Genomic DNA, 13,579 nt, shown 5'->3' with positions numbered 1-13,579 from the left:
AACACCACCTGCCGCACTTGTGGCAGACTATGCAGATCAGGAGGGGATGGGCAGCCTCTCCACCTTATGGAAAATCCAGACAGCATGTGACGAGTGCGCTCAATTGGCACTTTAATTGACCAGATTGGCTACCTGCTGCTGGTGGGCGGTTAGCCATAATACCCCAGAAGCTGCCTCCCTGAAAGTTGGCCAGAGGCGGGAACGTGCCAGCAGACCGACACGCTGGCCAGCACGCCCGTCTCCAAACCTGCCTCTGCCTTAGATGAAAATTCAGCCCTATGTCACTGAAAAATAAAGTGGTCAAAGCCAATGCTCCTAAATGGCAGGAAACACGGTGGTAGGAAGGCCTGAGGTCTTGGGGACCGGAGTTAGAAATAAGGCATCTGGGCCCTGCGGGCAAGGAGCAAGTTGGGAGCTGCAAACTGTTGTGCGTAGACTTATGATGGTGCGTCTACCAGGGGAACTTGATGGGTGGAGGAGCAGACATAGGGAGACTGAAATCATTCGGAGCAGGCCTCCATGCCAGCATGGTGAAACTACACCACAGGGCTATATGCATGCTGAACAGCAGAAGCAGCATGCAGTAGACAGATAAGCAATCCCACAGCTAATGGATCATGCCAATATTCTGCAGACCCACCATATCTAGTTGTGAATGGTGGTGGGCAATTAAACAACTAACCAGAGGGGGAGGCTTCAGAAGTATTACCCCATTCTCAGTGATGGGGGAGTGCAAAAGACAAGGCTGAAGCATTTATAATCATCTTCAGCCAGAAGTGCCAAATGGATGATCTATCTGAGCCTCCTGCTGAGATCCCCACCATACAGAAACTAGTCTTCAGACAATTTGATTCACGCCACGTGATATCAAAAAACGGCTGAGTGCACTGGATACAGCAAGGGCTATGGGACCCCGACAATATCCTGGCTGTAGTACTGAAAACTGATGCACCAGACTGGCCGTGCCTCTAGCCCAGCTGTTTCCGTACAGCTACAACTCTGGCACCTACCCGATAATGTGGAAAATTGCCTAGGTATCTCCTGTACACAAAAAGTAGGACAAATTCAATCGCCCCATCAGCCTGTTTTCAATCATCAGCAAAATGATGGAAGGTGTCATCGACAGTGCTATCAAATGGCACTTAGTTAGCAAAAACCTGCTTACCAATGCTCAGTTGGGTTCCACCAAGGCCACTCAACTCCTGACTTCATTTATGGCCTTGGATCAAACATGGACAAAAGAGCTGAATTGAAGAGTTGAGGTGAGAGTGACTGCCTTTGACTGAGTGTGATATCAAGGAGCCCTAGCAAAATTGAAGTCAGTGAGAATAGAGGAAAACTCTCTGCTGGTTAGAGTCATACCTAACAAAGGAAGATGGTTGTGGTTGTTGGAGGTCAATCATTTCAGCTCCAGGATATTGCTGGAGGAGTTCCTCAGGGTAGTGCCCTAGGCCCAACCATCTTCAGTGGCTTCATCAATCATCTTCCCTCCAAGTATTCAGTACCATTCACAACTCCTCAGCTACTGAAGCAGTCCGTGTCCAAATGCAGCCACACCTGGACAGTATTCAGGGGTTGGGCAGCTAAGTGGCAAGTTACATTCATACATCACAAGTGCCAGGCAATGACCATCTCCAACAAGAGAGAATCTAACCATCTTTCCTTGACATTCAGTGGCATTGAATCCCCCACAATCAACAGTCTGGGGTTTACCATTGACCAGAATCTGAACTGGACCAGCCATATTAATACTGTGGCTACAAGAGCAGGTCAGAGGCTGAGAATTCTGCAGCGAGTAACTCACCTGACTCTCGAGTCTGTCCCATCATCTATAAAGCACAAGTCAGGAGTGTGATGAAATATTCTCCACTTGCTGGGATGAGTGCAGCTCCAACAACACTCAAGAAGCTCGACACCATACAAGGCAAAGCAGCCTGCTTGATCGGCACCCCACCTTAATACCTTAAACTTTCACTCTTCTTCACTGGCGCACAGTGGCAGCGGTGTTTACAGATGCACTGCAGCAACTTGATAAGCCTCCTTAGACAGCACCTTCCAAGTTTGTGACCTCTACCACCTAGGTCAAGGGCAGCAGGTGCATGAGAACGCCACCAGCTGCAAGTTCCCATCCACGTGGCACACCATCCTGACCTGGAACTATATCGTTGTTCCTTCAGTGTCGTTGGGTCAAAATCTTGGAACTCCCTCCCTAATAGCGCTGTGGGCATACTTACACCACAAGGACTGCAGTGGTTCAAGAAGGCAGCTCACCATCATCTTCTCGAGGGCAATTGGGGATGGGCAATAGATGCTGGACTTGACAGTGACCCATCCCAAGAATGAAATAAAAAAATTTAGGGTCCCACTGATGGGAATAGTGTGGGTGAGGATGACAAAAAGAAAATTACAACGTTTAAATTAAAAAATAATTTTAAAAAAAATGTACTCTAGGGTTTTGTGCTCCTGAGTGCGAACCAAGGCTGGAGATGGGACGTCCCAAAGATAAATTGGAAACGGCACCAACTACTTCAGAGCTCTAGCAATGCAGGACTGGATGAAAGTAATATCAATAGAAAACTGTCAGACAATGTAACAGATGTAACACAAGTGTGACTGACTGAAGTTACATCACTGAAGTATTTGCTACCCAACAGTAAGTGTGTACAGATTTTAGACTTTCAATATATAATACATTGTGGATCTGTTGTAACATTGATTATGGGAACATGAACAAAATTAGGCAGATTAGCTGATGTAATAGATAATACATAATTCTGATATATTTGGTATTTTGGGGAAAATGGGGTTTTGATTAAAATAAATTAGTGTAAAACAAATTAAATGAGAACACAGCAAAAGATGAATGTCATTGAAAAATATTTGAACTTCTATATTGTAATGTTTTTCTTGTAGTTATGAGTAAAAGAAATGTGATTTGAAATAAGTAAATTTGAAATGGTACATTAGAATGTATGTTGTATATAGATGTGGAGTAGATATTTTTATGTAATGTTTATATTTGATTTAATTATGGAGCATCTTCTACATATATTTTATAAATATAAGATTCAATATTTTTATTATTTGTCTGTTTCTACACTGGTGAAAGGTGTTTATTTTACTGCATGTGTAAATAAGGATGTGGTATGAGATGGGGGAAATAGAAACCCTGCGACAATACAGTGGGAGTGAAATTAGAATCAGGGTAGGCTGCAGCAGATAAAAGACTACTGTAGCAGAAATGGCCAGAAGCATAGTGGAGAAAGAGTCAGAGCAAGAGCTGAAATTGAACATTGGAAAGAGATGGCAGGAGAAGGATCATACTGGGAGGACTGCATTGGCCAGGGATCCAAGCTTCTTGTAAGCTCTAGCGGAGATAATTTTGTAAGAGATGAGAGCCAAAAGACACATGCTCCTTCAGACCTAGGGAGTTATGTTCCAGATAGAGAATTTGTGTCTCTGTCGCCTCAACTTCCTACTAACTCGTTTTCTGAAGTCTGGAGCCAGATGTCACTGATGGCCAGTCCCAATTCTACAACCCACAAGCAGTTATTAAATGCTCGAAGCATTTTAATGATCTCATCAGACTGGCCAAGGCAAAATCTGAGAAGTAGCCTGGCATCTCCAGAGCTGAACATGGGAACAGGAATAGGCCATTTAGCCCCTTGAGCCTGTTCTCTCATTCACTGCGATTGTGGCTGATATGCAGCCTAACTCCACATACTCGCCTTTGCACAATATCCCTTAATTAGCTTTGGTTAACAAACGTCTATCAATCTCAGAAGTAAATTGACCTAGCATCAATTGCTGTTTGTGAAAGGGAGTTCCAAACTTCTGCCAATCTTTGTGTGTAGAAATGTTTCCTAATTTCACTCCTGAAAGGTTTGTCTCAAATGTTTAGACCATGCCCCTGAATCCTAGACTCCCCAACCAGTTTCTGTCTACCCTATTTTTTCCACTTAATATCTTGAAAACTTTGATCAAATCACTCCATAACCTACTAAATTCCAGGGAATAGAACCCTAGTTTGTGTAATCTCTCCTTCTACTTTAATCCTTGTAGACAATAGAGTCACACCTTTCAGTACTTGTGGGCTATAAGGAGTGAACGCAAGTGACAGTACATTTTCTCTCCTAGAAGCAGTTGATAATGATCTGCCTAAAGGAGTCCCTCGGCACACCTTCCACCTTCTTTTGAGAAGGGGGGTTGGTCTTTTATCTTTGAACCCCAGTGTAAATGGGAAGTAGCAACCTGTAAATGGCATTGGGTCATTTATTGCCTAGGCCAACTGTCATCTTGGTACCTTTAGATGGGAGGCCAATTTTAACATGCAAATTGGGGTCTCACAACATGCACAGGATACTATTTGCAATTTTGAGGTACAATGGTAGACCAGTGTTCTACGCATTTCTAACAGCATTGAGCAGCCTAATCAGTAGTCTTGAAGGCATCTTAGAGGCAGCTTAAAAAATAGCCCTAAATTATTTTAATCTTTTGTCTCTGTGGAACCAGGAGAAGCAGAAATGTTTTTCCTGGCTCAGTAAAAATGCTTTGGCCTTTTGCTGGCTTGTGTCTCGCCTCCCTGGCATTGCCTACCCTCTACTATCCACAGGACTAGGCTGACCGCCTACTACATGTAGGGGCCAGATGATTATATGCCATCCCCAACTATCGTGTTCCATCTGCGTGCCAGTTTGATGTGCGTAGTTCGCCAGATCAATGTAAATGAGACATTGGTCTCAAAATATCTCTCACTTCACAGCAGACAACAGTGGGTGGCCAGCAGGTGCACTCCACCTGTTGACCATCCATTTTATACTAAATGTTAAAACCACTCCCAAGATCTCATTGAACTTATTTTTGGCGCTTCTGCTTGGATTCCAAAAGATATCACAGAATAAGGATGTATCAGGTAGCCCTGGTCTCCTATTGGTCATCCTATCACATTGCTATGGCTGAGCAGTGCAGATATTTTGGATTGTCTGAGAATAAATGAAATCAATGAGTCAATGAGGTGCATAATTTGCGGCTGGTCCGCTAACATCAGTAGCGAAAGTTAAAATCTACCCCATTTACTTAAATGTTTTGCTAATTGGTTATTTTATTTGCCCTCTTTCATATGCTTTAAACTGCTTTGTTATTACCATAGCTTCGCTTTTGCCAGTTTTGATATAGGTTTTAATATTTGCCAGTTCATTTCCGGTGTCACTTCATGCATTGTCTTTCAGATATTTTGAGAGACCAGCTGTAAAGTTGCACAACTGGATTTCCTATTACAAGGCAAAGGAAAAAGGACATCAGCTGAGACTAAAATAGCATGGACTTTGTGTTCCAGCAGGCTATTTGAGTTTAAAGCCATTATAGCTGAGTTTGAGTCCAATATTTACAATGCACATTTCCAGTCGGGGGTTGGTGGGTAGTGTTACGATCAGGTGAGGAGGGGCCACAAGGTTCCCTCCTTGTCCTTGCTCTTATTTGACTGCAACAGGGTTTATTCCTTTTTTTAAAAAACAGTGGATGTGCTTACCACTTCAGTGAGTGTTTTACATTTTACCTTTGTTGTGATCGTAAAAGAACCAATCGGACAGGTTTTCTTGAGTTTAAACAAGAAAGAGGTGAGTTTATTATACTTAACAATCTAAGCCCGATCTTAATAAAAATAAAAATTTATGCTGCACATTCACGCACAGGCTCACATGAGACACTCACTCACACACACACACACACTACAGAGTGATGAGTGATAGATTTGTGGTTGGATTAGAGTCCAGAACAAATAGGAATTAATACACAGTCTGTGGGGTTGGATGATTCCATTGTCTTCCGGCTGAAGTCGTGTCCCTGTCGTCTTAGGCTGGTAAATGTGCATTTTGTGGCTGACCCCCTAGTTCAGGGTTGTCTTGTAGGCAGAATTGTAGGTGGCTTTCTTGCCCTGGTGTCTTTTTGTCTTGGATCCAGCAACCAGCAGCTAGGCTTCGCATGCCCCACTAGGCCTTCTGGAGAGAGAGACCTTCTGGCTTCTGCCCAGAATGAGTCTTTGGCTTGTCTGCTTTGTCCAAGGGAAACTCCCAGTTTTCACTGAGATAGAAAGATCATCACATGACTGACTTAGTGGATTGTCTGGAACCTTCTAATGAGAATCAAGTTTAGGAATTTCAATCCCTGAGGCCTCAGGATGTTTTTATACCTGGAAGGTTTGGCCCTTTCAATGATAATGTGCCAGGATGGCTTTGAATTCCTGCTAATGAAAGCAATCTCCTGTGGTTCACTCAATAGAGCAAGACATTGTTTTGGGTAGAGGCTCATCAGACATGTGTCTCCTCTTTGAGACCTGGGAATGTGCAAGATGTTCAAATGCAAATTGTGGTGGCCATCTTGTAGAATTCCAGCTCTTCCTGTTTCATTAAAAATTTAATGTTGATTTCCAGTCGATGAATTTAAAAAATCTTCCTTTGGCATAGCAGGTTTTCTTGACAGTAGCAATCAGGAGCAGAAACCCTAATTTGTTTCTCATTTCTAGCCCAAAGATACTGAAACTAACTAGTTATCCTAGATGAAATCAGCAAACTTAGCACAGATGGAGATTGAATCTGAGACTTCCAAGGTCTACGTGACTCACTATCTTACGATGTGATGCGTTGGGAGAAGAGAAGTGGATTTAATGTACTGCAAAGATGTAAGTTTTTGTTCAATCAAATATTTCCACTGGCATAAAAATAGCAATGACTCAAAATAATTTTTCAGAAATAAATCTTTCCTTAACTATGGTTACAGTGCATTCATAAAAAATGCTATTGATTTATCTATCACTGTTATTAGCTTTTAAGCCTTTCTCACTCGAGTGGAGATAATGTATGTTGGTAACATGTTGTGAAACATGTTAATTTTACCCTGCTGATGTGTTGTTGCAATAGTAATCCTGCTCAGTACAAAAGGAATCACAGGTTCAGACTCCTTCCGTCAGTAACCTGAGTAAGTAGCTGGAATATTTTGAAAGAAGATCACATCAAATTTACAGCACTTACTCGAGCAGTTTTGATGCTAAATGTTTAGCTTGTCATAAAATAGAGGGTTGTTAGTGTTGCAGATATCTAGCCCCTCAACATGCAAGCGATTTTCAGTTGTCTGTTCATCAAGTGTAGAAATGAAACCGTCCTTTTTACCCCCAAATTTCTCCTCTCACCCAGAGGCATGATTTTTGCTGGAATGTGATTCAGTAGGTACTGGCAGCCTCAGGCAGGCCTGTTCCAGCCATCGCCGTTCCACTAGGTCCTGCATCTGTGTCATCACTGAACAGTGGGTTGGCTGTTTGCATCCTGACCCTCCAGTTATCTGGGTGCAGTATTCTGTCCATCCACTACTGCCACCAGAGCTGTAGCCTGTACGTCTGTGGAGAGGTAAGAACTGACTGGTTTCAGGCAACTTCTTAGATGAGGGCTATCACAGATTCCAATTAAACTGTTCTCTGATATCTGGAACAAAGACTTCCTTGATGCTGTTGCACATGAGAGCTGTAGACCATAGAGCCACACTTGTCAGTTGCCCCATATCCACAGAGAATGATCCTAGAGCCAGATATGCAAGTCCTTGAGCATCTTTTCAGGTGAGTTCACATGAATTTTGGATCCCACAACAGCCATAAACATTTACCTTCTCAATCTTCACTGGGAAGGTGGGATATGCTTATCCACTCAACTTCTGGCTTTCTTGTGCTTGAGAATTACTTGGTGTCACATCATCACTAATACTATCTAATTCCTAAACTCATGGATGGGCTTGACCTTCACTCTGCTACCCATTTATCATCATCCTCATTGACTTAATTATTCTCATAGAATTTTGATCTCTTGCCATTGCTGCTCTTCATCATTATCTTCCTCATCCTCTGCCCATCATCCTCTTTGCTGTGACAGATTGGTATGAAAGGATAGTGCAAAATAAAAATGGGTGAGCAGCGGTGTAGAAAGGGATGGAAGTTTGTGGGTGTCTGCTTCGTCTCGAGGATATTTTGGTGACTGTGTAAGATGTGCAGCCACTCACCTGGCACTGGCACCTTGACCTTGATCTTGCCACCTCCCATGGTGATGGGGAAAGCAAATAGAGTTTTAGGTTATTGTTAGGGCCATTTACTGTAAAACGAAGAGTTACTGTACTTGGTTTTTAGTTTGTTTTCACCAGGAGTACTGTGTCCAGTTTTGGTCCCTCACATGAAGATTATTGAGACTGGCGAATGTTCATAGAAGGACAACTTGGATAATACGAATGCTAGATTTTTTTTTCATTCACTCTCAGGATGTGGGCATCTCTGGCAAGGCTAGCATTTATTGTCCATCCCTATACAACTGAGCTGCTAGCTAGGCCATTTCAGAGAGCAGCTGAGTGGATCTGGAATCACAAAGGCCAGATCGGGTAAGAACGGTATACTTCCTTCCCCAAAGGACATTAGTGAACAGATGGGTTTTTTTGGTCATCATTCCTGATTCTAGCTTTTTTCCAAGTTTATTTAATTAACTGAATTTAAATTGCTCAGCTGCCGTGATGGGATTTGATCATTAATCCAGGCCTTTGGGTTACTAATCCACTAACCTAGCCACTATGCTACTTTAAGTCCATTATTAAGCTATGAGCTTGAGTAAATGCAAACTTAGAGGGTATGTGATTTTAGCTTTTAAAATAATGGTTTGGTTAAGTTTGATCCCAGGTTTTTTGAAATAGGTAGAAATAGTCGTTTGGTAGTACAGAACTTGAGTGTTGCTGAAAACAGAGACATTTTGTCGAACCTTTTCATCTTGCACTCATCAGGACAAGTCGCAAGAATTCCAATGTAAGGGAAAGCAACAAATTTAAACTGAGGGAAGAGAGTGCTGATTGATTGGGAAGTGGACTCTGGTAGTGGCGTTGCCATGAAGAATGCACCAGTTTACGTTGACTGACAGTTAACTGCCAAGCTTTGTTTGAAATTTATAGCAGGCAGCGTGACCCTGAAGAATGAACCAGCGACTGGCTGTCACTGATTTTGTTTAGCTGAAACAGGCCCAATGTGTGTACATGATCTTTCTGTCTGCAATGTGTAGTTTCCAGTACACACACATGTGCCACGCTGTGAGCCCTACTGACGATCTTAAATTGGTTGCCAGCGTAATCCTTGGCACACTGAGTATTATTTAGCAAATGTCCAATACCAGAATCAGATCTACGTATATTAGTATACAGGGCCTTGTTCCCTGGAATGGGTCGCCTGTCTTCCGAGGAAAGATTAGACTTGTATCCGCTGGAATTTAGAAGAGTATGAGGTGACTTGTTTGAAACATATAAGATCCTGAGGGGTCTTCATAGGGTGGATGTGAAAAGGATGTTTCCCCTTCCGGACCTAGGCACCGGAAACGACAACGGCAAATTCTGCCCTGTCGACCCCACAAAGTCCTCCTTATTAACATCTGGGGGCTTGTGCCAAAGTTGGGAGAGCTGTCCCACAGACTAGTCAAGCAACAGCCTGACATAGTTATACTCACGGAATCATACCTTACAGACAATGTCCCAGACACTGCCATCACAATCCCCGAGTATGTCCAGTCCTGCCTGCAGGACAGACCCAGCAGAGCTGGCGGCACTCTGGTATACAGTCGGGAGGGAGTTGCGCTGGGCGTTCTCAACATTGACACCAGACCCAATGAAGTCTCATGGCTTCAGGTCAAACATGGGCAAGGAAACCTCCTGCTGATTACCATCTACCACCCTCCCTCAGCTGATGAATCCGTACTGCTCCCTGTTGATCGCTTGGAGGAAGCACTGAGGGTGGCAAGGGTGCAGAACGTACTCTGGGTGGGGGACTTCAGTGTCCATCGCCAAGAGTGGCTCGGTAGCACCACTACTGACCGAGCTGGCTGAGTCCTAAAGGACATAGCTCCTAGACTGGGTCTGCAGCAGGTGGTGAGGGAATCAACAAGAGGGAAAAACATACTTCACCTTGTCCTCACCAATCTGACTGCCGCAGATGCATCTGTCCATGACAGTATTGGTAGGAGTGACCACCGCACTGTTCTTGTGGAAATGAAGTCCCATCTTCACATTGAGGATACCCTCTATCGTGTTGTGTGGCACTACCACTGTGCTAAATGGGATAGATTTCGAATAGATCTAGCATTGCAAAACTGGGCATCCATGAGACGCTGTGGGCCATCAGCAGCAGCAGAATTGCACTCAACCACAATCTGTAACCTCATGGCCTGGCATATCCCACACTCTACCATTACCATCAAGCCAGGAGAACAACCCCAGTTCAAGGAAGAGTGTAGGAGGGCATGCCAGGAGCAGCACCAGGCATACCTCAAAATGAGGTGTCAACCTGATGAAGCTACAGCAGAGGACTACTTGCATGCTAAACAGCGTAAGCAGCATGCGATAGACAGAGCTAAGCGATCCCACAACCAATGGATCAGATCTAAACTCTGCAGTCGTGCCACATCTAGTCATGAATGGTGGTGGACAATTAAACAACTAACTGGAGGAGGTGGCTCCACAAATATCCCCATTCTCAATGATGGGGGAGCTCAGCACATCAGTGAAAAAGATAAGGCTGAAGCATTTTCAACAATCTTCAGCCAGAAGTGCCGAGTGAATGATCCATCTTGGCCTCCTGAAGTCCCCAGCATCACAGATGCCAGTTTTCATCCAATTCGATTCACTCCATGTGATATCAAACGACTGAAGGCACTGGAGACGACAAAAGCTATGGGCCCTGACAACATTCCAGCAATAGTACTGAAGACCTGTGCTCCAGAACTTGTGCCCCTAGCCAAGCTATTCCAGTACAGCTACAACACTGGCATCTACCTGGCAGTGTGGAAAATTGCCCAGGTATGTTCTGTACTCACAAAGCAGGACAAATCCAACCTGACTAATTACTGCCTCAATCATCAGTAAAGTGATGGAAGGTGTCATCGACAGTGCTATCAAGGGCACTTGCTTAGCAATTACCTGCTCAGTGACGCTCAGTTTGGGTGTTGCCAGGGCAGCTCCTGACCTCATTACAGCCTTGGTTCAAACATGGATAAAAGAGCTTAACTCAAGAGGTGAGGTGAGAGTGACTTCCCTTGACATCAAGGCAGCATTTGACCAAGTATGGCATCAACGAGCCCAAGCAAAACTGGAGTTAATGGGAATCGGTTGAAAACTGTTCGCTGGTTGAAGTCGTACCTAGCACAAAGGAAGATGGTTGTGATTGTCAGAAATCAATGATCTGAGCTCCAGGACATCACTGCAGGAGTTCCTCAGGGTAGTATTCTAGGCCCAACCATCTTCAGCTGCTTCATCAATGAACTTCCTTCAATCATAAGGTCAGAAATGGGGATGTTGACCTGACTCCTCAAAGTCTGTCCACCGTCCACAAGGCACAAGTCAGGAGTGTGATGGAATACTCACCACTTCCACTTGCCTGGATTGGTGCAGCTCCAGCAACACTTAAAGCAGCTCGACATGTTCCAGGACAAAGCAGCCCATTTGATTGGCACCCCATCCACAAACATTCACTCCCTCCACCACAATGCACAGTGGCAGCAGTGTGTACCATCTACAAGATGCACTGTAGCAAGGCATCAAGGCTTCTTAGACAGCATCTTCCAACCTGTGACCTCGACCACCTAGAAGGACAAGGGCAGCAGATGCATGGGAACACCACCACCGGCAAGTTCCCCTCCAAGCCACACACCATCCTGACATGAAACTATATCGCCGTTCCTTCACTGTCACTGGGTCAAAATCCTCAAACTCCCTTCCTAACAGCACTGTGAGTGTACCTACCCCACATGGACTGCAGCGGTTCAAGAAGGCAGCTCACCACCAGCTTCTCAAGGGCAATTAGGGATGGGCAATAAATGTTGGCTTTGCCAGCGATGCCCACATCAATTTGGCTTTAGAATTTTTGAGGGATAAAAGATTGCCACAGTATAACTTCCCTTCCTTCAGTTTAAATTATCAGAGATCTCGTTTTTGGCTTGGTTTTTTAGAATTTTGAGAGAAAATAAATGAACAGACTAAATTCTCTTCCTTCAGTTTAAATGGTCCGCGAGCCTTCCTTTCAGGTGCTAACATATAGCTGTCTATCTGTTTCCCTGTTAGAACAGTCTGTTTCCACTATAAGCCAGTTCAAAATTAAATTGTAACAATGTATCTCTTGATCTCTGGTCCCAAATGGCTGTTTCCTGGGCAACAAGAATGCACTCTTTGAATCAGTCTCCGAGTAGCTGTATCCCAGACAACGAGAATGCATTCTTTGACTCCATCTTTGAAGCTTGCTGCCTTAAAGCAGTACAGCTTTCTTTCCAGCCTTGAAGACACACTGCAGTCATCGCAAAAAAAAAAATACAGGGTCATAACACTTGGTAAAGACAGATGTAAAGTATTAATTTAATACCTCAGCTATGCCCGCTGCCTCCATGTGTAAATCCACTTTAAGGTCCCTAATAGGCTCCACACCTCCTTGCAGCACCCTTTTACTATTTTATGTCTATAGAAAACTTTTGTGATTTCCTTTAATGCTAGCTGCTAGTCTCTTTTCATACTCTCTCTTTGTTTCACTTTCACTTTATCTCAATTATTATTTATATTCCCTAATAATAAAATAAGGGCAAATCTTCTGCAGTTCACTAGTGGACATCTTAGGGAGTTAAGAATTAATAAGCAAACTGAAGAGGGTAGTGTAGAACTCCAAAAGGACATAAATAAGTTGGGGAAATGGGCAGACAGGTGGCAGATGAAGTTCAATGCAGAGAAATGTGAAGTGATTCATTTTGGTAGGAAGAACATGGAGAGACAATATAAAATAAAGGGGACAATTCTATAGGGAGTGTGGGAGCAGAGGGACCTAGGTGTATATGTGCATATGTTACTGAAGGAGGCAGGACCGGTTGAGAGAGCAGTTAATAAAGCATACAGTGTCCTGGGCTTTATTAATAGAGACATAGAGTACAAGAGCAAGGAAGTTATGTTGAACTTGTATAAGACACTAGTTCGGCCTCAGCTGGAGTATTACATCCAGTTCTGGGCGCTGCACTTGAGACAAGACGTGAGGGCATTGGAGAGAGTACAGAAAAGATTCACGAGAATGGTTTCAGGGATGAGGAACTTCAGTTAAGAAGATAGATTGGAGAGGTTAGGACTGTTTTCCTTGGAGAAGAGAAGGCTGAGAGGTGATTTGATAGAGGTATTCAAAATCATGAGGGGTATGGACAGAGTATATAGAGAGAAACTGTTCCCACTTGTGAAAGGATTGAGAACGAGAGGGCACAGATTTAAAAGTATTTGGTAAGAGAAGCAAAAGTGACATGAGGAAAACTTTTTCACGCAGAATGTGGTTAAGGTCTGGACTGCACTGCCTGAGAGTGTGATGAAGGCAGGTTCAATTGAAGCATTCAAAAGGGAATTATTAGACTTGTATGAAAAGGAAAAATGTACAAGGTTACGGGGAGAAGTTGGGGGAATGGAACTGAGTAAATTTGTCTTTCGGAGAGCTGGTGCGGATATAATGGACCGAATGGCCTCCTTCACTGTAACGATTCTGTGATTGTGAAAATGAGGGATA

At 43.7% G+C, this 13,579-nt stretch overlaps 2 protein-coding genes across 5 annotated transcripts in view; both read left to right on the top strand.

The window, feature by feature from the left end:
- Nucleotides 1-2,628, top strand: part of LOC137377604 (non-POU domain-containing octamer-binding protein-like) — a 127,482-nt gene extending 124,854 nt beyond the window's left edge. For all 3 annotated transcript variants that reach the window (XM_068047419.1, XM_068047426.1, XM_068047420.1), the window contains exon 11: nucleotides 2,452-2,628. In XM_068047419.1, the coding sequence (XP_067903520.1) occupies nucleotides 2,452-2,613 (162 nt within the window). In that variant the 3' untranslated portion in view covers nucleotides 2,614-2,628. The remainder of the gene's footprint in view (nucleotides 1-2,451) is intronic.
- A 3,898-nt stretch (nucleotides 2,629-6,526) lies between these two features.
- The window catches only part of LOC137377607 (CMRF35-like molecule 2), a 62,864-nt gene continuing 55,811 nt past the window's right edge, over nucleotides 6,527-13,579 (top strand). The window contains exon 1 of one of the 2 annotated variants that reach the window (XM_068047429.1): nucleotides 6,527-6,676. In XM_068047429.1, coding sequence (XP_067903530.1) covers nucleotides 6,634-6,676 — 43 coding nt within the window. In that variant the 5' untranslated portion in view covers nucleotides 6,527-6,633. The remainder of the gene's footprint in view (nucleotides 6,677-13,579) is intronic. The other variant, XM_068047428.1, reaches the window with a different exon arrangement.

Source organism: Heterodontus francisci, chromosome 15, assembly GCF_036365525.1.
Source record: "Heterodontus francisci isolate sHetFra1 chromosome 15, sHetFra1.hap1, whole genome shotgun sequence".
Classification (NCBI taxonomy): Eukaryota; Metazoa; Chordata; class Chondrichthyes; order Heterodontiformes; family Heterodontidae; genus Heterodontus; species Heterodontus francisci.
Note: the sequence above shows the minus strand (reverse complement) of the source record. Positions and strands in the feature narration are given on the sequence as shown.